Raw genomic sequence first — 25385 nt, forward strand, 5'->3', positions numbered from 1 at the left:
ATTTAGTCTCTCTTTGAAACTCTCAAACCAGAAAGTGTTGAATTTGATTGTTTGATGATATGTATTTTGTTGCTGTTGAGTTTAAATGTAGTGTTTTAAAATGATCAGCGATGTATCTTGTTTGACTGGAGTCTGGCGATCTGAGGAAGAACATATTTATTTTAGTTGTCATGTTTCCATTGGCCTACAGCGTTCAGAACAGGAGCTGATAAAAACCAGTGACTTCTGTATTCATTTGTTGTGGTAATGGATGTCTATTGTAATCTTTCCAACTAAAGGCACAGTGTGAGTGTGGGTGTCAGTGGGTTTGTTTTTTTGGAGTGGGAAAGGGGCTCTAGTTTCATTTACAGACAGATTGAACATGCTATATGCACTTTACACGTTTGTGTAACACATGCAGGCCTGCAGGACTCAAGCCACTTTGCAAGCTATTAACAGTGGACTCTTGAAGCTGTTATTCTTCAGGATAAACCCCACACACGCATTCCCTGATGTAAAAATAAACCACAAAGGGATACCCATCCATACATCCATACTCCAAACTGACTTTACCAGAAGCACCTCCCACCAAATGAGAGCTGATAATTGACGCGAGCTCATTTGCATGCGGAACGGTGTGGATATTTATTTAAATTTAATTTCGTTCCCGCACACGGTGCACTGTAGGCTTTTGTGCCAAAGTCATATTAACCCCTTGATTAGTTAATATGCAGTGCACGACGTTGCCCACGCACGATGAATATTCATATCGGTGCGTTTTTTCGCCGCCGTCACCCCTCCCCTCCCCTGTCTATCCCCTCCCCCCCCGTAAAACGCAACTACCTGATATGGCGTTATCCCGGAAGAGACTGACATTTTCTCAGTTCTTCTCACAAACCGTTTGGTTTCTTTTGCTTTCTGTGTCGCTCGCTGCCACTGACTCAATGGCAGATAAGACTCAGCTGCCGAGCAGAGACCGCTGTCTGAAAGGAAGAGAGGAGAAAATGGTCGTAGCAGGTAAATAACACTCGGTGACAACAAGCTGTAGCAACATGATGGAGGTGATCCCCAGCTGACACATAATAAACTGTCCACGTGCTTAAAATATGCGTGTCATACGCTACGCAGGGGGATGAGCTCAACAAAGTTCACGTAGTAAAGATAACAGAAAATATAAAGGTTTTTGAATAAACTAAAAGTATGCTGATATGCAGACATAAAGCCAACAGTAGTCTACACCCACATACTCCTGTTACAGGACATAATGTTCAGCCGGCTTTCTCTGTACGCATGCATACATGCATGTGTGTAGTGCTTTATTCTATTTTAAATATCGATTCAATGTTTGCATTGAATGAAGGAGCTACAATTGACATTTTCTTGTGCAACCCCTGCAGGAAAAAAAAAAAGATTTCCTTGAACATTGATTGCAGCTAATGTAGATACCCAAGCACACCTTCATCCATACATGATTGCCAGTTGGTTATGGATAATTTCGGATATACTTGCCATTTGTCTGAGATCTGGCCTTTGGACAGTACATTCTACTTTGTTGTTTAATTTCTCGTCAGTTTTGCTCAACGCTCTTCTTCCACTTCTTCAAAGTTGTGGATTGCCTACCCTCGCCTTCATGCTTAGACGCTGAGTTTTGAGGGATGGCCTTGTCTAGGCAGGGACAAGGTGGAGTATGTTGCAGCTTCCACTTCTTTTAAAATATTTTTTTAAAGTTTATGTTATTCAGAATTTGGATGAGAAGTGCATATACTGTTGTGATTTCTGGCGCAACCGTTCACACAGTTTAAATACTCCCTAACAAACAGTGATTTCTCCCTTTGAGTTATGGTGAAGGACAATTAAACTAGCATGCTTTTTAGCCTGTTTGGTGTTTGGATAAGGACAACTTTGAGTCAACAACTATAAATGTATTTTGCGTCATATGCATGGTGGTATTTTGCTGCAAATATGTGCTGATTTTAAATCAAGATAATTACAAATCTTTATGAATCAAGTTCCCAGCACTGTCAGAGACACACTGGTGCTCACAGGAAATATGATATTACTATGTCGATGTTGTCTAAAATGAAGATTTTATTTATATTTAGTTGGTTTCAGCGATGTGAACATTTACGCCCTCTTTTATGTCCTATTTATACTGTTATGCAGAACCAAGTAATGTGTGCTTTTATCCCTTAATTCAGCTTTTCATAGTCATTTTGGGACTGTAGGGCTCGTAGGAGTAGGCGAAAAAGACGAAACATGGTGCGATTACAGCCTACCTCTAGTCTTTACATACTCGGATTGAGGCCTTCGCAAAGTGCATCGTGGGAGCTGTGTGTGAGGGCATAGGAGGAAGTGGTGCCGCAGTGTCCAGGGGCCCATCTGGGCATTATGCGCATGAAGGCTCCGCCCCGTCGTAAGTTCCTGCTCCGTCTGTCGAAGCAGCTCGGAGACACCGCATGGCAGAAATCTGTTCCTCCCCTTTCACCGTGGGGGGCAGCTTAGGTGGGGACAGGGTTGTTCTTGTGTGTGTGTTTGTGTGTGTTGGAGTAAGCATGAGTAATTTGGGGATTGCAAGGACTGTCACCACATATGCCCTGTGCTGTCCCAGCCTTGTGTGTGAGTGTACACATTTGTCCTCTCTACAATGAAGATCACTTATTTAGAAAGTTTCTTCCACCCCTCCAGCCTTTTTAAAGAAGTTCCATGTTTAGACGTCCCGGTGTCCTGCGGTCCCTCCCTCGCTCCACTCAGTATAATGTACTCTGTGACCTTGGCGAGAATGATCCAGTGGCAGATTGCTACATGGTAGGGGCACAGTAGCTATTATTTTGACTCAGTGCAGGATAGACTGCCAATATTTCTTCCAAACAGGATGGGGGAGGTCAGCTGACCAAAATCAATCTCTGTTACATGCTTCACTATAACTCTTCAAAGCAGGTTCATGGCGAAGATATATTTCTGGCATTATTGCTCTGTTGTTTTCCCATCTCTGCTGTCTCCAGATGCCCTTGCTTTTTTGACTTCATAGGGGAAGGAAACATATGATAGAAATGTGGAAAGCATTCAAATTAAATATATAAATGGTAAATAACTAAATTAGATATATTTGCTCATGTACTCTGGCTCACAGAACGTCCTTGCCCCACATGAAATGCATCCACGTGGGTCAGTTAGGTGAATTTTAGTCTTTATAAAGTGTATCCTGCATAGGGTTGCAAAGGGACGGAACATTTCCGGTACATTTCCAGAAAGTTTCCGGAAAGTTTCCATGGGAAGTTAAGCTGGGGAATTTTGGAAATATTCGATGCAAAATTAAACAAAAAACATGACATTTCAACAGATTTTCTTTTTTTAAATTTTTTTTTAAGTAGAACAGAACAAGTTTTAATTATTTTATTGAACAATTATTTGTTTCATTGAAGAACAAAAACAGGAATGTTGAGTTAAATATTACTTATCCCCCCCAACCCCACTCATTAAAAAATGAACAAAAATGCACCCCTCATCCAAAAATCCCCACAAAGTCCCATTCAAAATGTTAAATGAAAAGAGCCCTTCTCCCTCCAAAAAGTCCCAACATGCAAATCTTCCTTCAAGCAATCCTCTGCATTTTTGCTAAACCCTTTCAGTCAATGGGCTCTTCCTGGGCCTCATCAACATCCAACTCTGAGTCTTCCTCTTCAGTGTCACTGTCCAGCCTTGTTGAGGATGGCTCTGTGTCAGGCTCAAAGAGCCTTAGGTTTGCCCGAATGCCAACTAGTTTTTCCACTCTCACATTTGTGAGCCTGTTGCGAACCTTTGTGTGGTCTCAATAGCCATGCAGTAAGCAGTGTGCTATATTCAAGTTTACTTGAATGGCATCTGTTTGTTTTAGTCAAGTGCTAAAATATACTTTCCCCAACTATATTTAAGTTCCCTATGAAGAGCCAACCTTCAATTTAGAAAATTCCCAGTTTATTCCCATAAATTCCCGTTAATTCCCATGCAAAGTTTCCATCTTTGAAAATTCCCGGAATTTTGCAACCCTAATCCTGCATCTTGCCCAATGCATGTTGGGATTGACTCAAAGAGTGTAAAATGTAATTATTTTTATGATTTTCCTTTACTAAGTATTTCAAAACTAGCCTCATTTATGCTGACCGATTGGCCATCATTGGTCATTGGTCATCTCCAGTTTTCCTTGTCAGACTGGTGTTTGAGTAAAAAAAAAAAGTAAAGCCCCAACAGGATGTGCCTCCATCTTGCTGGAAGGGGATAATGGAGCCCGTGCTATAGTAGGTACTCTTCTCCATAGCAACTGTTTCTGTTGCTAGGTTACAGTATGTATGGAATGCATCGACAGCTTCAAAGTTGTACTCTTCAGAGTCTAGACAGATTCCCAACCTGATCAGAGGAAGGTTTCAATGTTTGAGTGTCTCATTACCAAGTTGTGTGGATTATTTTGAGGCCACAGTGGCATTGACTGACTTACCTCGTACTGATATTGAAAATCGACCACTTCCCACCAGCCTTCCCTCTTTCCTCCCCTCCCCTTCCCTTCCTTTGCCCCACTCTTTCTCGCCCCTACCCATCCTCCCATTCAGCAGAGGGTAGTTGGCACCAGTATAAAGCTTCAGCCTCCTCCGACGACTCGTGCCTGACTCTCTGCCAACCTGTGTGAAGCTAAAAAGCGGAATAGCGAGAGGGAGGGAAGCGGAAGAGAGTGAGAGGGAAAGGGAGAGAATGGATTTTTGGAAGGAAATAAACAGAGCAGCCTGGAGATCGACCTTTCCGTCACCAGTTTTGGCATCCAGGGATAGCACCTCTCCCGTGTCTCTGTATGAGGGGGCAGCAGCGCTTGGACTTCAGTTTTACGGGTGAGAAACACAGGACCATGGGTATAATCGAAGGGTAACAAAGACCACATATCATCCGAAACAAGTCAAACTAGACGCTATTCTCTTCTAAGCAACAGATAGATTGTTGTGCCCTTGACTGTTGGTAACCATGATCCAAGCACAGCGGCAGGGTCCGATGTTTTGGTTCTGTTCCAGCCGCCTACAACCGCCATGCTAAAAAACAAAAGGTGGCCAACGTACTCCGCTTCAGTCCCGCTGAACTTTAAAGCCTGCACTGTGCTTTCCCGATATCCTTGAAAAACAAATGTGCACAAAAGAAATTACGCCCATTTCTCATCCAAGTTGGGGAAAAATCCTTCATGAATCCTTTCCCCATATTCAGCCTGTTTTTCTTCTTTTGTAAACTCAGTCTGTCACCCTCCCTGCTTGTTTTTGGTCGTCCTCAGTTCTTTCTTTTGCTGGCGTGGTGAGGCAGTGTAGTGAGGGTATTCAGCCAGTTCTTTCTCTGTGTTAGTTGGGGTAATTCTGGCAGAATGGGGTGTGGGCGCTGGGCTGGCAGGGGGGAATGCTGGGCTAGGCACAGTGAAAGGAGCCAGCCTGGCACCACCTGGACCTCTGCCAGCTGCTCCATGGGAGAAATACCCTCAGCAGAGGTTTGTGTGCGAATGACTGCGTGCTCGTGTGCAGGAGGGTGGGCACGTGTTTGTGAGATGAGAGTGAGGGATGATGGGAAGGTGGTGTAAGGAAGAGAGTGTGAAGCAAAGATGGAAAGCAGCTGAGAGAGACGTGGGGGTGGGTGGGTGGGGGGGTCTTGGATCGCAGTTGGCTTCTCTGGACAGTGCTTAGTCGGTGTGTTCTTGGCTGTCTTGATTTTTACCTCCCTTTTTTGTTGTTTGTTTATTCGTTTGCTTGTTTGTGTTCTCTCTTGAATTAAGTGCTAGGACTTTTTTATAAAGCGCCCAAAGGCATGGTGGTCCGTAAGCCAAAATAATCCTTCACTGCCTCTCTGCTACCCTCATCTGTTGCTTCTCACTGGCTATTTACTCCTTTTATTGTTTTTGGCAGGCTGATCTCTCCTCCTCCCACTCCTCCTCTATCGCACACTTGTCTCTCTCTCACTCTCACATTTTCTCCCTCCGTCATTTGGCAATTTCAGTACTTTTTATCTCTGTGGCCAGAAAATGCAGGACAAGAGGGTGAGAGTGAGCAGAGGATGGAGGCTAAACACATTCACAGAAGAAGGATGAAGATTTCTTGTGTCAGCCTACCACCTTAAGTCACCCCTGTGGACTGAGACTATTAAGCCGGTACAGTCACTGACACAGATGCATTTTGATTGCAGCCGACTGTGCCAGTGACATGACCTCGTAGTGCCAAACAACCTGCTGCTAAAAGATAGAACTGTTGCACAAGAGGAGGGCAGGAAAGGACTGCCTGAAGGCATCCGAGGCCTCTGTGACATTTCAGAAGTCCTTTATGCTCCTACAATCTGTCACTGCACAGAACAACTTTGTCTCACATCAAAAAGTGTTCTTTAGGTGGCCCACCAAGATAATTTATCAGCTTGAGTGCTGTGATGCTTCTTTTGCTCCCTGTATTCTTCAAAACACTTGTTAAGGCGTGTGGCGCAGTGGAGATAGCCTTGGTATGGGGATCAGATGGTCACAGGTTCAAACCCCACTGCAGTCAGCATGTCGTTGTGTCCCTGGGCAAGACACTTCACCCCAAATTGCTCCTGTGGAGATTGCCCACAGTATTGAGTATGTAAGTCGCTTTGGATAAAAGCGTCTAACAAGTAACATGTAATGTAATGTTAATCTTTAAAGTACCTGGCCCTGTTTCTTCTGTATGCTTCAGTACTATCTGGCCTTACAGTAATCACTCAGTAGGAAGTCATCTGCAGGTAACTGGTCTTTGGCCTGTTGTCACATGCGGAAATCATCCCAGGCCTATCTAGGAAATGAACTAGTATGGCTATATCAGATTAGAGATTGTTTCTATTCAGGTCAATGTCACACATCACATCTCTTAGCAGCCAGGGAGCAATCACACATTGAACTAAGAGCGAGCGTCCATTATGGGTTTGGCCTAAGCTCTTAGTGTGGCCTGTGGCCTGTTTATCTGTAGACTAATATTAGTGGTTGCAGTACAAACCAGCCTTGCTTAGTGGAGATTTGCACGCTAAGTCACCTCAGTCTTCTTAAATCCTAATCCTCCTCACACATCTGTGAGTTACACACAGACATGCACACTTCCTTTTTAGCACTCTAATTCCATGCAGCGCAGTTGGCAGTAGAGTGCCACCTCTCAGCACTCCAGTTTGTTTTACTTATCGGATATTTTTAACAAAGTGAAGGGTCTAATTTGCGCGGCCCTCCCCTGCTCCGGAGGTTATACAGGCGCGCGTCCCTATAATGTCGTCATTGGTTCGCTTTATGGACACCCAATAGTGGCAAGACTAGCACTTAAAACACTCACATTAAAAGGCATATACTAGTAGAGTAGGACAGATATCAGAAATAACTGTGTGATCCTGTTTATTTGTGGGAATGGACGAGAGGACAGCAGGGATGGAATGGCTGTCAAAGCCGTGTAATCTCTTAAATGTCTTCCAGTACAGAATCCTTTGGCTCTGATCCGCTGGTCTGGGTCATCCTGTACAGAAGTGTTGACCTCTGAGGCCTAGTTAAGGCCGCTAATGGGCCCCTTTTACACACACACACTGTGTTTTGTGCTATTGAATAGCAGTGTTATGATTTTGATTCCACATTTGTACACTGTTTTGCTTTACAGACAAGCATGCTGTCAATGGGAATCCCACTGTGGAGCCTTTTCCAGAAGGCATGGAGACCATCATGTTTGGTGAGATTTTTTATAACCCGTTACGGAATCCTTTGTTACCAGTTTGTGGTTACTGACACCATTTGCTAAAATGAATGGATGCTTTGCTATCACAGAAGCACTAAGCTGTGGTTGTTTGTGTGTTTGCTTGCTGTCTTTATGTCCAGGTTTGGGCTGTTTCTGGGGAGCTGAGAGACTCTTTTGGCAGCTTCCTGGAGTCTTCTCCACACAGGTTGGCTACGCCGGCAGCTTTACACCCAACCCAAATTACCAAGAAGTTTGCTCAGGTAATACACTCTTCATCTCATGTGTATTTGCACATTTTCACATATTCATGCCCTCCACTTTTTGATATTTGTTGCTTTATCTAGCTTCCCCCCCTTTGAGGAGGTGAAGTTGCTTGGTTGGATATTTCTCTGTGAATTCCGGTTCCAAGTAACCAAAAAATGCAAAGGGAAAAGAAAAAGATACAGAGTCATAAAGGGTTTTTTAAAGTACGGCAGTCTCATCCTCTCGCCGCCTTCCCTTCATCTGCAGTCAACTACTCAGAATGCACTGCTCCAGATGGGCTGCACCGCCCGTCCCCACCCCCCCATGACCTACTTGTAAGGATTGGGCTGTGATGTACTGCGGTGTTTTTTTTTTGCTAACAGAGGTTACTTTATATGAAGCGCCATTAATGGGCTTCTTTCCCTGTAACTGTGATTTGGCGAACATGATGTCGGAGATACAAGCTTGATTACTGTGTATTTGCTATCAAAGCCGTCCAAATTAGTTTCTTTTTCGTTATCCTCATTTTGAGTTCAAATGGATTCATGTAGGGCGTTGATATTTAATTCATATGAAGATGTCTAGCTCTGTGTCTTTCTCTGCGCCTCTCTTGTGTTTTAGGAGTCGTGAGCACGTTAGTTTGGGGCTCATCCGTTTCAGAGGCTGCATCATTACAGGCAGGCATAGAGTCTAGGTGCAGGCGCAGCATGGGGGACATGGAGAGGAGGGAAAATGCGCTTTGGGCTTGGCTGGCAGACTTTCTGAGCAGAGCCCTTAAAGGGATTGCATGTTTCCTATCTGTCTGCCTACCAGTCTCTCTTTCTGTCAGCTTTCCAACAACACGATGGTCAGCTATGGAGGAGGAAAGAAAAAGAGAGACTGCAGCAAGTGAGGAAACGGGTAAAAATAAACTTTTGCGGGGGAAATAAAATTTGAGGAAAAAGTATGAGAGAGAATGGTTGCCTGTCCATCGGCTGAGAGAGTGCAGGCGTCGCTCCAGTGGCCATGACGGAGCAGAACACTGCGACGGCATGAGACCGAGGAGCTGTCAACACAGCCAGGGCAGGACAGACAGCTGGACGGACGGACAGACAGGCAGACAGAAAGAAAGGGCTGATGGAACTGTCAGCAGAGCCAGGGAAGGATGGACGGACAGGCACATAGATACTGTAGGTGTATGGCCTGACAGACAGAAGTGGGAGAGGTTGAGGTGCAGTCAAATTTGTCTTGGAAGGACAGACAGCTGAGAGATGGATAGGAGATGTCATTACCAATCAGCATATTTTATCTTGACTAACAGTGCACTCCATTTTGCAGTGTTTGAAATACAGAATCTAGAGTTGATGCTGTAACCTTTTGTGCTTTAGCTCTACAGTGTTGTAGGTGGTTAAATCCAACACTCGTCAAACCCAATTGACACAAGAGGTTATTAGGTTTTCAGCCACCTCTAAAACAGCCTTTTTTATCGCTCCAAAAACAACTCCTTTATGTATTTTCTCCTCTGCCACAGTTTAGGCAACTAAAACTGTTGGTACAGTTGCGGTCATGAAACCAATGTTGCCTGTTTGTGCGGTACTAAGCGTTAACTGCAGTCTTCTTAGTCAATGTAACCCCTTTTGTTGACCAAACAGACAACATAAAAAGACCCTAACTTCCCCCACAACCACAAAAGGAGGCTTATAAGTAAAACATAGAACATTTTAAATGTTAGAACAAGCGCCTAAGCCTGCTCTTTTTATGTTTGGACTTTCTCTTCATAAAGTCAAGTTTTGACAATGTAACCAACAGAACAATTAAACAAAAAAGGGCAACACAATGTCATGTTCATTTGGGAGACCAGCTTCCCCCAGAAAGCTATTCACTCTGCTGAAGTGTCCTTCAACCAAAACATTGAATCTCTAGCAGCTTTAGTGGCTTCACTTTTTAGCCTTTCACCCCCTTTAGATGGGACACACGAGAAAGTTCATTGCATATTCACATTATGTCTTGACATCTAGTTTTAACTGCATTACTGCCTCATACTGCGAACCCACAACCAAACTTGGTTCTCGTTCTAACCAGAATGTGTGCATATGATATGCTGGGGGTTGTGTATTGTATACTGTCCTTGCCAACCTTGGTAAACAATTGGTCGAAAACTCACCTGGGCTTCGCTCTAAAGCTGGCACATGTGCTTCCTCTTGCTTCTCCCTCCCTACAGCTGATGTCCACCCTGCAGCCTCCTCTTTTTGTTTAACACATTCAACACATTCAAAGCACATGTTTCGCACAGCCATGCATTGCTTTCATGCCTAATATTGCTAACTTCCACTCCCTGTTGTTAATTTGTGTTAACCTTAGTTTTAATAAATTCATTTATTTTCCTACAAACCAAAAATGGACTTCCTTGTCATCACATTCTTTGAGCCAGTTTGTGAGATCATGTACACACGAGAAAAGTTGGACACACTGATAATGTCCTTATTACATGTTGACCAATGTGTTCATTAAAAAAGGGTGCCGCGCACTCTGTCTATTTGCAGTCATGACAGTTTTCTTGATTTGAGTTCAAACACTGTTTGAACAGGTGAGGTCTTCCGTGTTCATTTGGCATGAGGTGATACTTTATTTGCCAAGGGTTTCAGAGTGAGTTTCAGGCCAGATGGCAGCCCTTCTCCCATTGTCTGCAATGTATCTGATGCATATTTCCATATGGGCATGCCTGTGTGTGTATATACTGTATGTGTACGTACACACCAGGGAATGGCTACTATTTATTCAGCTTAAGCTAACACCTCTGTGTTTAGAATCTAAAACAGATATATGTTTGTGTTGAGGTGTGTAAATTCACCTTTTCTGCTTTGAATGAGTGTGTACTGGTGTGTTTGTGCACCCGCATGTGAGACCTAAAGCCTTCCCCGGTTTGAGAATGCCTGCAGGCAGCTTGTTGAAGCTTTGGGGTTCTGGCAGCTGCAGACTGGAGCGAGTGTCTGTGTGCTTTTGGCAACTTCTTCACTATAAGCCTTAACCTTTACCGTGCCTTCTCTCTATCTGTACCTGTCTTTACCACTCTCTCCCCCCCCCCCCCCCCCCCCCCCCCCCCCTCTGTGCCATAAAGGTGGATTCAACTTGAATGTCTTCTACCTGTGACGCTTGCACTCAATGACACCTACACAAAACACTCGAGGGTGCTATTCTCCAATCCTTTCGTTCCTAATCGTTTTCACCATGAAATGCATCATTGCCATCATTGGTTTTTTTTTAACGTCATACCTTGTGATTGTCCTTTAGGTCTGACGGGTCACAATGAGGTGGTGAGGGTGGTCTTCTCCCCGGAAGACGTTAGCCTGGAGGTACTACTTAAACGCTTTTGGGAAAACCACAATCCCACACAAGGTAGCAACATGCACATACACAAAAAAAACAAAAATTCCCCCTAAAATAAGAGCCATCCCGAGGGTCACGGGGTGTATTAGAGCAGAAAGATGATGCCCAGACGTGTGGCTGCGTGTGCGTGGTGATGGGGGGAGGTCTCATGGGTGTAAGTCAATGCCAGACAGCGTTAATGTGTCTGAGATCCAACCATCCATGGAAAGACACACCAGCCTGGTGCGTGTTCTAACCATAACTGCAGAAAAACGCACTCTGTGTCGAGCATGTGCATGGCATGTACTTTACCTAATTTAACTAGCTATTTGGCATTCACTTCATATAAGGGCTTTGACTGATGTGATAGTGATGATTCTAAATGTGGTATTTTTTCTGGGTTGTAAAAAAAACTGGTTAAACTTTGCTGTGATAATTCAACAGGGTTAATTTGCCAATTATTTTTGATTCGGGTTGGGTTCTGATCCATATTCCTACACTAAACATTGCATTGTCTTATCCAATCTCCTATTAAAAGACACATGGCTTTACCTCACCCGTCTCTTAGAACCATCCCCCACCCCAAACCCCACTCGGAGGCGACAAGAACCCCATCCCCTATACCCCATCTCTTGATTCTCTTGCTTCTTGTTCTCTCTGCTCACTGGAGGAGGTGATGTAAGAACATTAATGCACCAGGAGGGTGTGTGTGCGTGTGTGTGAGAGATTGAGAGAGAGAGAGGGCGAATGGACAGGCAAAGAGGTACTCTGCTCACTCATATTAAATGCAGGGAGGGGCATGACAAGTTGGGAAGAGATGGATCAAAGATTCATAGGCCCGACCTTCAGCCTTTAAACAGGCTCACACACACACACACACACACACTCGCACACACACTCACACTCACACACTCGGTGACGTTGCCCACATCAGCTCTGTCATCTCTTTTGCATCTGTCATGGTTGTTTCTGCTACACCGTGTGACCTACATAAACCGAATGTCGGCCATGTTGTGCATCTACCGCAAAAAGCTCACGTATGAGGTGAATGTAGTCATGCACATTCAACGTCATCTGTTCTACTACAAGTGTGTTGAAATAAAAAAAAAAAGGCAAAGATGGAAGTTACTATTTAGGTCTATCCGAGACATCCACATCAACTCTATCGGAGGAGATTCTTCGGTTCACTGTGGCCAAGGGCAGAGACACGTCTTTCTACGGGCGAAGGCACAGGCAGAGCCGACGCGCCGAGGGGCAAAGGCAGTGAGGCCAGAAGAGAAGTCATGCATTTCCCCTGACTCACTGCCTTGTCTCATCTGATGTTTTATTAAAAGCATGCAGCTTATTGACTATGAACTTCATTATTATTTGTATTTCTTTGTTACAGTTAAAGCCAGGCGACTTATTCCGAAATAACCACAAACTCCACTATACTTCTTCCTTTCTTTTTTCTAGTAGTGTTACTCCTTGTGCGTGACTTAAATGTGAATCCCTGCTGCTTCTCTCTTCTCCGATTCTGGGTTCACGTGTAGCAGAAACTCCTCTGATTTGACAAATGTGGCGTGGAGTGGTGGAAAGGGGCCCGCTGGCTGTGCCTTCACGCATGCTTAAGCTCCAATTTATTCTGTCCACCTTAGAGCCAGGCTTAAAAGAGAATGGAGAAATTAAGGAAGTTCGCTCCTTTCCCTTTCAACTGCAGGGCTTCACCAGAGATCAACACATATGGAGACGAGCCCAGGAACATTAGGAATTCTGTTTTCTCCTGACAAGATCAACACAGAGCCCACCCTGCTTTATATATACACTCTTATGTTGGAGTGCATGTGGAACCATCATGTGCAGATGCATATTCAGTTGCATGCGATACTTCCTTTTTAATGTGTGTGTGTGTGTGTGTGTATCTGAAAGTGTGTATGCACATGTATGTGTTTTGAGATCTGTGCCTCTCTGCTTTGCCTCAGTTCAAAAGGGTTTAGTCCCGACAACGTGATGTCGGGCTGCGTCGGCTCCACCAATCCCAGCTTGGATAGCAACATTAGCAGCCAATCAGAAACTCCCAGCAGCCTTTGCTGTGTGCCCTCTTTCCATATTCAGCAACACTAGTCTCAATCTGCTGGCTTCCCTGGGATGTTGCATAAAGACCCCCCCATTTTAACACGCTCCAAAATTATAAGTTTCTTAAGTCTGCAAGTCTTCAGTAGCATACCTTCACACGTGTGAGCATGGAAACACTCGGAGCACAGAGGAACTCTCAACAGTCAAAGTGACATCTGCACGTCTGAGGGCAACAGCAGCTCCGTTTCATCGCTGGGGTTGAAGGGAAACATGATTTGATGTATTTAGATCACTGGTGAGATGCGAACACATCTTGCTGTTCTTTCACACACTGCAGATCAATTGTGCACACATTTCCATACACGAGCATACTGTTCACTTCACATTATGCACAAGTGCTCATTATGCCTACTCATAGACGGCTTTACTCCTTTGTGCGTTAATGCGAATAGGCACAACACACACAGAGGCTACACACAGCAGCACAAACGCATGTCAGTCGGTTTAATGGATACTTCCTTGTTGCAGAACACAGGCCCTGTTTCACTCCCTGTTCCCACTGTCCACATCGCTCCCAGTTGAGGATTGAAGGATCTTATCTTGCCACTTCTTTGCCCTACCAACCACTCCATTTTCTCTTCTGCTTCTCCCAAAGTTGCACCACCACCCTTTGATCTGCTCCATAGAATGAACTCTGCTCCTTCTCTGGGATGTCCCCCTTCCTGTCCCACCTTTTTGCTTCTTTCCTTCATCAATTTTACACAATATTTCCCGCTCTCTTCCTGTCTTCCCCACCTCAACTGTCTCACCTGCACCTAAAACCGACCCCCCCTTCACCCCCACCCCTGTCCTCTTTGCAACGGGCAAAGCAAGTGAGTGAGCAAGAGGCCCCGGAGCCCGTCAGAACATCCGCAGAGCAGCGCAGTGAGTCAACCGTTCCCCGAGGCCATCCGCTCATCACACAAACACACTCGCATCCACTCACTCCACTTTTATCTCTTAGTCACTCTCTCCTCCCTGCTCCTCATCCTCCCCCATCCCCCTTTTCCCTATTCACCCATCTCTTCCCCCCACTCTGCCGCTCTTCTCCTAAACAACTGAGGCTTTTCCCCTCCTCTTTGTTTTCTACTCATCCCTTTCCCTCTCCTTTTACTTCCTCTTTCCACGTTCCCTCCATCCTCTCCATTTATTGAGGCCATGCAGTATTTATGGTGTAGGCTGCTGATGATGCGTCAGGGAACAGCAAAAGACACAATAACACAAATACACAGCTAAGATGGCCGAAGCGGCCGTTCCTCGTTTGATAACGTCGGCACGTACATGCACGTTCACCCCTGTAGGTAGACTGCAGTCACACGGTAGAAAGGAGATATATTACAACCATTTTAGGTGGTTAAGGGCAATTCCAAAAACAGTGATGGTGGCCATTTTTCTCCATTTATGCTTTTTCCTTAAAAGTTGCCTTGTGTCGTTGCTGCTTAATGGTATATACTCTTCAGCAACAAAAATATCCTAACACATAGAATATAATAATGGCTTATCAGACATGCACACAGACATGGTCGGATCAGAAAATAGAGATGAATCAAGCTGTCTTCCATCTGCCAAGTCACGCTGGTGGCAGTTACTTTCTGACAATTAAAATTAGCATGAATATTCCTTATATGATATCTTCACCCCAGCTGGCTGCGACACACGCCAGTTCCCTGTTGGGGTACCCCCTGTGTCACTACATCCCTCAATTTAGGGATGCCCCCCCGCCATCTAAAGCCAAACCTCGCAGGAGGTGACCTTGACCCCTGACCTGTGACCTCTGCAACCCCCACACTTCTAACCCAACCACTTCCTCTCCGCTGGTTGGCTGAAAATGGCGTACTCATTACCAGGTGTCAGTTATTACGCCCTCACACACACTGACAGTCCTAATTTATGGAGATTGCGGCACGTGTGTGCACGCTGTGGGGGTTGAGTAATGCGTCTCTGTTTGAATATGTTGAAGATCTACGTTTTATAACTTGAGAACCTCTTTGTTATTTATTTAGTTTTGTTAGCTTAACATTATCAGCTTTTTTTTGTGCATTTGTTCACATTGCATGGAAATTAAATATGCTTACAGATAAGAACATCATTGAAACAATATAGGAGAAATTACATTGAAAGCGAGGGGGTGGGTGTTGGTAGAGATAAGAACGAAAGAGCAAAATACATGTCAGAAAAGAGGAAGATGGTTTATACATTTTTTTTTAAGCATCAGATTCTAACTCGAGCTTATAGTTGATTAGAGTCAGACACCTCTCCAACGGTGTTTTGACACCAAATAACACACAAATGCAAATACAGAGCCTAAATATATTCAGCATTAATTTCAATTTGTCAAAAAAATCGGGAATCATTTGAGTGTTTATAAATTGAGTTGACATCACACAAATTAATTTGAACTGTGATTAAAATATTTTTGCTCAGAAGTTAGATGTTTAAAATCAGTAGCGTTTTATAAAAACATTGCCTTCAGGGAAGTGAAACCAGCTTTTTACCGAAAATTGAGGATGTTATCGTATATTATTGTAGTGATCTGCAGCAATGCTCATTGGATAACATTTCTGTTGTATTCGAAATTATGATGTGATACGTACATTTGATTTAGAGACAGATCCTATTGATTGAAGCATGTATACATATACGTGCAGCATGTGAGGAAACTGCTAAGTATGATCCTTATATATTTTTTTATAGCCAAACTTTAACATATGATATCAGATATGGGGAATTTAACTTCGGACTGATTTGAGTACAACAGTATAACAAGCTCTACTTGTTAGGTTTAGATGCAACTAAAAATAAACAGCGTAAGGGCCAGAGTCACAGTGCTCTGACAACATGCCCAGAACCATGAAGTGATCATGAGAGCACCGCTCCAGCAGAGAATAAAAAAGGCAGCCAAGTCGAGATATAACAGATTTTAAAAAGACATGACTATAGTTACTGCAGTAATCTACATGATCTGCACCTAAGTCATGTATACAGGCACACGGTGCTATTGCCAAGGCACATACACAGTCCTACTGTTGGTTTAAGGGTGCCTTCGTATGTGTAGTGTCACCATCTGACAGCCAGCAGCGCATTGCTCTCTGTGTTGCCTTGTATGTTTGCATATGTCACATATTTACTCCCCTTAGAATATATATTCTGTGTTTGTGTGTGTTTGCACGTGCAGGCGAGTATGTGTGTGTCCACTGGGGATGCTCTCACCATCCCAACTCTGTACTCTGCCTCTGTCTCCAGCGCGTCAGGAGCAGCTTACATAAGAACAGGGCAAAAATAGCAGCTGAGAGGGGAGAGGAGGAGAGGGCTCTGCTGGCACGCACACAGTCGTAACGGGACCGCGGGGCACGGCACAACCCTGAGTACTATCACGCATAAACACACACACATGAGATGGAGGACTGCAGTTACCAGGCATTATATTTCTTTCTTATTTTTTCATTTGCGGTGTACTTTTTTTGACAGAATAGTAGAAATAACGATAGTTGGTCAGACTCCATCAGTGTAAAAAAACAACAAATAATTCCCGCTGATTTTTCATCTTGGGGGCAGGGCAGGGTTTGGGTTTTCTCTCTCGAACTGAAGTGGGTGAACAAGTATTACATTGTGTGACAGTGTAGGGAAAAGGATGTAGGGGAAGGCATAAGGAGGTAAAATAACACGAAAAAAGAAACATCAGATTGTTCATTAGTGCTCACTCTGCTGCAGTCTAATTGGTACGCACTGCCATGTGCAATAATTCCAAATTCACTTCAAATGTTTTTCCTCCAAGCTCAGAAGGATGCAAAAAGTCACCAATTACGCAGAAACATCTTTTAATTGCGGACTCTGACAAAAGCCTAACTGCTGACATTTTTATTCTTTCCTCTCTGTTATTAAATGTTATCTTTTGCCTTACTTGCAACCTTTTTCTTGTTTTACATCTTCTTGAGTGCTGAGATAAAGTAGGAATAAAGGAGCTGAATGAAACAGAGGGAAAGGAGGGACGGTACATAGAGAGGTGGAGAGGTGAGGCTAATCTCAGCTCTTACAGTCGTTAACGGATGAAGGATCGTTGTGTAAAAAGACGCCCAGGGAGAATAAGCCCGGGTCAGGCCACTGCTTCTGTAGAGGGGCGTCACACGCATCGGTACATTGCTCTTACTCTATGCCGCCTGATATTTCCATCTCTGTCTCTTCATCTTCTCCTTCCTCCTCTTTAGCAGTTCTTTACCAGCATCCCTTTTAATCTGATTACCGTCCCTTCTTACTGTTGGATCTCCTTTTTTTTTTAAGCCTGCAAATTAAAAACACAACCTTGGCTTTGCTTAGTGCTTGCTTCTGTCACCACCCCTCGACACACATATATATATACAGTGTGTGTATATATATATATATATGATATTTATATATATATAGATATATGCCTATATTAAAAATGAGTGAAAGGGAAATAAGGAAAGAGCTAAAGACAAAAGTTGAGTGAGCACAATTTGCAGAAGGAAAGAATGAAGGTGGAGTTGGAAGTGGAAGATATGACAGGCTTTTATCCTCAACATGCTAGCAGGCACAAGCTGAGCTGTGCCATTTTCTGCCGGGACTAGAAGAGATTTTACAGAGTTGCAAGAAATCTCAGCGGGTTTAAACGCAACAAGCACAAAAAATGTATGCATGTACGTTTGTGTACGCAGGTTTGTGCATGAACGTCTGCTGGAGAGAGCACCCACTCCCTCTGAGACTTGAGATACGCCACCACCTCCCACTCTGTCTGATTTTAGCTCTTGTGTTGACGGGGCTACTTTTACATTTTCTTATTTAGGGGGGTATATTAATTAATATTTTTGGCTTTGTGGGCGTAGGTCAGTGACCCCGAGAGGCGGTGCGTATATGTGTGTGTGCGCGTGTGTGACCCGTAGCCCCTCCCCTTCTGTCCACCCCCCATTACCCTCTGCTTTCAGAGGCAAGGCTCTCATGCATAATGCAGAGAGAACAGGGAGGCTCTCATTAATAATTACTGCCGCCTTTGATGGATGGAGAAAATAACGAAGGGGGCTGTTAAAAATGGAGAAAGCAAGAGAGAGACGGCGTAGGCATAAGGGGGGAATCTGAGTTTTTTGGGTGGTATTTGTTGCCGTTGTTTGACTGAATGCTTATGGGCATTGTTTTGGCCCTAGTAAAGACAAAACCTAGGATGATGTTTTGGGTGGTGTTAATATTTTGATTGGGGAGTAACTCCCTGTCTGACGGTGAAGGGCTTTCTTAAGATATGATTCATCTTAATGGTCTTTGTGTTGGAAGCAGCTATTACCACTCAAGGGTGTTTGTCTCTTGACTTTTCTTTGATATTCCATATCATTAACCATTTCTCTGTGATGTATTTGTTGTGTTTACTTTCTTAAATGAGAAATGAAATGTCTACCTTTCCTGCAAAGTAGAAAATCATTGCATGATATATGATATATAGGTTTTCCTCTCATGATTAACATGCATGATTTGTTTATATATGATCTTGCACATGTATACACAAAATCGTTCCAGTTTGTGTGTGTTTGAGCTGGTCAGAACCTCGGGGTCATAGGGAGTAGTAAAGCCACAAGACCTCTGCCAGCCAGCCAATCAGAATAAAGGCTCTGGTGGAGAGCCAATGGCAGAGAGGCTCGGTGGCCTTTGATGGAGGGGCCACCATTAGCCTCGTCACTGAACAACAGCGCTGGGGGCAAGATGGCCGACATCCAGCACTGCAGAGATGGAGAGAAAGAGGGTGAGGGTAGACATGGATGCAAAGACAGAGAGAGACAAATGAGAGAGTGGGCTGTACTGTGAATAGCACAATGTAGACAATACATTTGGATTCAATTAAAAAAATATATGTTTATGAAATAGTAGAATAAGAAATCCGATGTTCTAAGCCAAACCAGCAGCATGACCCTGTGGATGGCCATGGTGGTCGGTGGGTCTGTCCACCATTTTGGCTCAGAATAACATTTCAAGATGGATTGTCATAACGGACATTCAAGTGGCATTTGAATGATTCATTCTGAAGTGTTAGCATAAGGAACATTATACCTGCTTAATATCATCATCTTAGCATTGTAACTGACATGGTAACTGGTTAAATTAATAGTTGTTGGGGCAAAGGAAGTTTGGGAATACTAAGCCTCCTGTCAAATAATAATCGACCACAACATACACTTATTGCCTATGATTGCCAACAGCGAAGGATGCAAACCTTACATAAACCTTATGTAATCTCAAACTCATCTCATCTCTCACTTGCCGCATATTGGGCCATTCAACTCTAGTCCTCGTAATGTAGCGCCAACTTAGCCTCCTGTTGTTTCCAGTTTAATTAAGAATACCACATAACAAACATAAACTAAACCTAATAATTAATACTAATGCAGGTTATGTTTGGCTGTTATTTCTGCTGTCACCTCCTGACATTTGACTGCTCATATTAGATCAGACATGCCTTCATGAAGTCTGGCAGCCAGTCAAATAAAACAAATGACAACCTCGGACCACGACATTGGTGAGCATGTCAAGACCTGGCCCTCTGGGCTTAAGTGGAGCTTCTTACAGCCACCAAGATAACTGTTGTAGTAAAGATCTTGTTACGGGACAAACGGTGGGCTTGGAAAAGATGTGTGAAAGGTTTAGAATGGAGGAGAAAAATGAAGACGGAGATTGTGGAGAGGCTGACAGTGCCATTCAGCATGAGGTGATGTAGATGTCAGCTGGCTCACGGCTGCTATTTAAGATTTCAAAGGTAAATTGCACCGTAGAAAATACTTTAAAGAACGTAACAGGATTCTGGACAGAGACTGATATAAACACATTTGTTTAAGGGGTTAATCCATACAACATACTGTTTTATCATATTTGAACAACTCAACTATTTAATATTTTTGAGGACATTTTCAGTGAAGCAAATTCTCTGAGGCATTCAATATGTGTCAGAGAGCGGGCTACGTCTGCTTGTCGGCTCTGATTTGAATGAAGACCAGATGAATACTTATAGCCATTATATCAGAACAGACTGTGGCACAGATTCATTGTGACACCATGATGGAAGGTAACATTTAATCTAAAGAGAACAAGATATGCAGATCACTGTGTCAGGGAGATGTCGGCATCGTGTGCCTACAGCTTGTCAGTGAAAATCTGTTTTCACAATATAAAAAGAGAACAACATGGAAGATATTAACAGGTGTCACTTACAGTATGATCTTTGACAAAATGTCAAACATGTGAAAAGTTATATGGGCAACAAACCTTTTTTTCTGAGCTGATCTTACAGGAAAAAAATAACCCAAAATGTAATGGACAACAACACAACTTCAAATCAATGCTAGTGTTGCTCTTTGTTTGATGTGTACAAAAAGGGAAAGCTTTTTCTAACATAGTCACAAAGTAAAAGATGAATTTTTATTGGAAGATCAGAAGAAATGGACGCTAGGAGAACACAAATACAGTTATACTGTTGCTTAAAAGACACTGCATACAGTTTTGTTTTTAAAAGAGACAAGAAAAATAGACTACATATAAAAAAGTTCTTAGACAGAAGCAGTATCAGTTCCTCCATTGTTGTAGCCTTTCATATATACCACTGATCTTTGGCAATCACTGAAAAATAGACAAAGTTTGACCAACTTAAGTGGCAGGGAAGACGCGAGGGATCTGTTGTTTAAGTGAACTAAGCCACTTTTGCTGCAGGCAGAAAAGCAAAGCTGTAAAAGCTTTAAAGAAGAACACACACGGCCCATGACAGGAGGCCAAAGATTAACTAAGACAAGGATTTAGAAGGATAGATGAAGAGAAGAATGACGCTTTTCAGTGAAGAGAAGAAACAAAGGCTGAGTGGGAGACCGAGTAAGAGAGATAAAGGCAAACCAAAGCCTGCCATGGAGAGGTCCACAGATGCCAGAGCTGCTCAGGATTGTAGCCTCTGAAAAGCATAGATGTGATGGCGGCTGTTTGGCCCCCTAATTAAGGTACACTAGGCTTGGGCCTCCTCCAAACACACTGATGTAAAGCTGATGAAAATTCTGACAGTGCCACATAGAAGACAAAGAAGAAGGAAATACACCCACCTCCAAGAGCCCATACACCTACACACCGCAGGCCTCCCTAATGAAAGCCTAAATCTGCTGTGATCTCTGAATTCATTCGTCCTCATGAATTCAAGATGCAGGATGATGACATCATTGTGAAAACCTTTTAAATGCAAATGATATCTTGTCCGTGGTGATTGCTGTAGTTTTGCTTATTTGTGGGGTGTCTTATTTTCCCTTTGTGTGTGTGTCTGTGCAGGTATGAGGCAGCAGAATGATCGAGGTACTCAATATCGTTCAGGCATTTACACATCCAACCCCACTCAACAGGATCTCGCATTGAAGAGCAAAGTGGCCTTCCAGCAGGTATAGTACACACATACACGCATCAATACCTCACACATGTTTTCACTTATAAGCAAACCTGTGCCTGGAGTTTGAGCATCTGCTTAAAAAGTGTGAATAATGGTTAAAAAAAAAACGGTATTCTGTATAGCTTCCCCGATTAGTTGACTACTCAAAGAGTCGATCTATGGAAAAGAAAATCCCAGCTTTATTGACAATTGATTATTCTAACATTTTGAATGCAAAATGGCTTAAAATGCTCTTTTTAGCCCCTTCTAAATATTTCTGTTTGATATTATATTAAATTGAATATCTTTGGACATACAAAATAAGACATTTAAAGAAAACACCTTGGACACTGGTCTTTAAAATGTCAGAAACTATTAAATTAAATAAAAAAACGATTTAGCCATTCTTTGCAGATTACTCGATAATGAACATACTTGTTAGTTGCAGCACTTATTCATCGTTAAGGCTTCAGATAGACACTCTTCTTTAATGACTTTCAGCAGTAGGTTTTTGTGTTTTGTATCCTAACGGTAACAAAATGAGGAATAAGCATAACCTCCTTTTGTCATCTCAAAAATAGTTTTTTCCGTTAAGCGTGGCTTGGCTGCAGTTTGGAGTTGTCCCAGTTATTTGAATAAGGATTCAAAGCCAGTCTCTGGAGTGGTGACCTCTCAGAGTTTGATGCTGTTTAGTCAAGCAACGCCACCTCAGTTGAGTTGATCCCAATCTACGTCCAATCGGTGACACCCTTTTTGTTTAATTTAAGAGAGGAAGAGGGTCAAGAGGTCATCAAAACTCATTTTTAAAGCTCGTCCTTTCAATGGCACACGCGTCACCCTTTTGTTCTTTCATCCATCTGTCCGTCCGTCCATCTATTAGTCCATCTATCCATTGATCCCCGCATCACGTTTGGTCTGTTCGTCTCTCCTCGCTCTAAATGGTATTCATGGACAAGCTGGAAGGGGGCAGAGGGGAGCAAATTATGATCGTCATGGTTACTTAGGGGTCTCGGGGTCAGCAGTCACGGGCCACAGGGCTGCTCATGTTGCCATGGCAACAACCTCCCAACCTTGGCCTTGGGCTGGGGTCAGAGGTGAAAGAGGAGTGGCAGCTGAGACCCGGAAGGTGGTCAACGGGGGAGGAAAGAAAAAGAGGAAGGCAATCAGATCAGAGGGCCATGACTGACACACACACACACACACACACACACACACACACACACACAGGTTTATTAGCCGTGGATATCACAGTCTTTACACACATAAAACCACATCTGGAGTGGATGTGGCAAATATGAATTAAATTAAAGTGCATGCTTCATATATGCATTGCTGAAAACACGATTTGGAAATGTCAGGCCCAAATATGTTGATATCAAATGAAAATGCTGCAAATACATTTTGCCTTAAATACAGAATTTAATAAAATAGTTGCACTTTAAGTCAATTGTGTAGCTATGCTGGAGCTTTTAGCCATATTAAATGATCCTTATTATCAGAAAGGAGTTTGCTTCGTTCTCACTTAATTGAAGTTCTCACCAATGTTGTCATAAAAGTTTAGTTTTTAAATTATTTCTTGCCCCTGGAAAAAGCAGTTAATAAAATAATCTCACATTCTATAATATGTTATTTCATAAAAAGTTAGAATACCTAATAATTGTTTTTGTTAGTAAATACATTTTTGATATAAAAATCTGTTTAATAAACTTTGAAACTCAACTTTTAGACAATATATAAAATCCCCTGCAAAAGATCTGTAACAACTGAGGAAATTAAATCTGCTGATGACGATCCTGTGAAAATATAAAAAAAAGGGAAAACAAAAAGAGTCACGGCTTTCATTAGCCCATCCATGATATTAGGTGAGATAAAGCTTACAATGCCCATGCATCAGTTTGCAAATATATGCTCTCTGATGAAAACATTAGAATATAAGAGCAAATTATATTTGATGAAAATATATATTCAATTTAAAAATAAGATATCCATAGTACCACTGACATTCCAATTGATGCCACCTGGCCTTTTTTTTTTAATGTCTTTATATGTCATTCCTAGCTAATAAATGTAGTGACTACACCATAAGCCTCAGTGTGAAAACCAACCAAATACAGCCAAGGGTTCGATGGGTTCATGTTACGGCACAAAAGAGGCTGTTATATCGAGCATTATCTTCTTGTCACCTTCATGCCAGGGAAAGGCTGAAACCATAACCCAGTTTGCAGCAGACGCTCCAAAAAACACACCCATTTACGAACATCCAGAGAACAAGCTCTCAGACTCGTCTCCCCTTCTCTCTCCCCCAACGCTGCTGACACCACCGATCTGTCAACCACTTCAGTGGCACCCCAGTTTCATCTGAGGGCCACTGGGACACGCATCTTCTCAAAGCAGCTGACACGCTCTGAACCAAAATGGCAGCTTCCTGCCCTGAAATGGTTGCCTTGCTGCATTGATGCTGAGTCTCAAGAACGCCCCGGCTTGAAAATGGCATCTCTACAGAGGAAGGGCTTGGTTGTGTGTGTGAGAGGTTGTGTGTGAGTGTGTATGAGTGTGTGTGTTTTTATCCTAAAAGGCCAACGCTCTCTTATCAGGAAAAGTGAGTGCATGTTCAGTAGAGTGACAAGAGCGAGTGGGTGGAGGCGATCCAAGACGATCGGAGATAAGACAGGCATCGCAAAATCCAGATTTCACCCCACTGCCAGCCCATGACTCACAAACACACTCGCATGTACGTACAGACACACACGGAGACATACATTTGGCACATACACGCACAGCCCAATGAATAATTAACCCATACGAAGAGTCTCTTCTGCAGGGCTTTCAGTTTCTTAACTTCAGCATTGGGGGGGGAGTGGGGGGGATGAGGACGAGTGAGGCAGAAAAGCTTGTTTAAGCGCGAGAGCAGAGAGGGGGAGGAGAAGGAGGGGGAACGCAGAGGGGAGAGGAGAAGGGGGTTCTCTATAATGAAATTTGAAATTTGCAGAACATCAAAGGCTTCTGTAGCCAAGCCGCTGTGGCAGCAGAGCAGAGGAGGAGTGCATCTCTTTCTGTCTCCCCCGTCTCTTCTTCTCCCCTTCTCTCTTTTCTCTCTATCCCTCCCTCTCTCTTTGCTAAAATGTGTCTCCCCAGAGCTGGGTGAGGTGGGGCTGCTGGGGGTGAGTGGAGGGTGAGAGTGAAGGGATGGGAAGAGTTGATTAGGAGGAGAGTGCAGGGTGGGGGTGGGTTAGAGATGGTTTGGAGAACGAAATGGATGAACGGGGCTTCTGTGTGTGTGTCTGTGTGTGTGTTGGAGAGCGAGAGGAGTGTGTGTGCATGTATGAACAATAGGTTTTATCGAGGATATTGCGTGTGTGCGCGCACATGTGTAAGGCCTTGGAGGGGTGAGTGTGGCCTCTGATAAGGCATCCTAACTTAATGAGCTTGAAAGGGGGGAAGCAGGGGGGGTGCACAGCGGTTCATATGATGGCTGGGAAAATAAAAAAGGGGGATCGTTTGGGGCTAGATGTCTTTAGGAGAAGCTCGAGGTTGTTGAAACGGGGCATGGCATCAGCGGGTTTTGAAACCAGGCTTCAAGTCAAATGTCTCTTATTTTGAAAAGTCTTCAAAAGCCAGATTCGCCCTTC

General features: G+C 43.5%; 1 protein-coding gene across 2 annotated transcripts in view; it reads left to right on the plus strand.

Annotated features, from left to right (window-relative positions):
* The first annotated feature begins 707 nt into the window (after window positions 1-707).
* Window positions 708-25385, plus strand: part of si:ch1073-358c10.1 (peptide methionine sulfoxide reductase MsrA 1) — a 50629-nt gene continuing 25951 nt past the window's right edge. For both annotated transcript variants that reach the window (XM_034113732.1, XM_034113654.1), the window contains exons 1-5: window positions 708-996; window positions 7611-7679; window positions 7826-7945; window positions 11199-11303; window positions 21663-21769. In XM_034113732.1, the coding sequence (XP_033969623.1) occupies window positions 708-996; window positions 7611-7679; window positions 7826-7945; window positions 11199-11303; window positions 21663-21769 (690 nt within the window). The remainder of the gene's footprint in view (window positions 997-7610; window positions 7680-7825; window positions 7946-11198; window positions 11304-21662; window positions 21770-25385) is intronic.

Source organism: Trematomus bernacchii, unplaced genomic scaffold (assembly GCF_902827165.1).
Source record: "Trematomus bernacchii unplaced genomic scaffold, fTreBer1.1, whole genome shotgun sequence".
Classification (NCBI taxonomy): domain Eukaryota; kingdom Metazoa; phylum Chordata; class Actinopteri; order Perciformes; family Nototheniidae; genus Trematomus; species Trematomus bernacchii.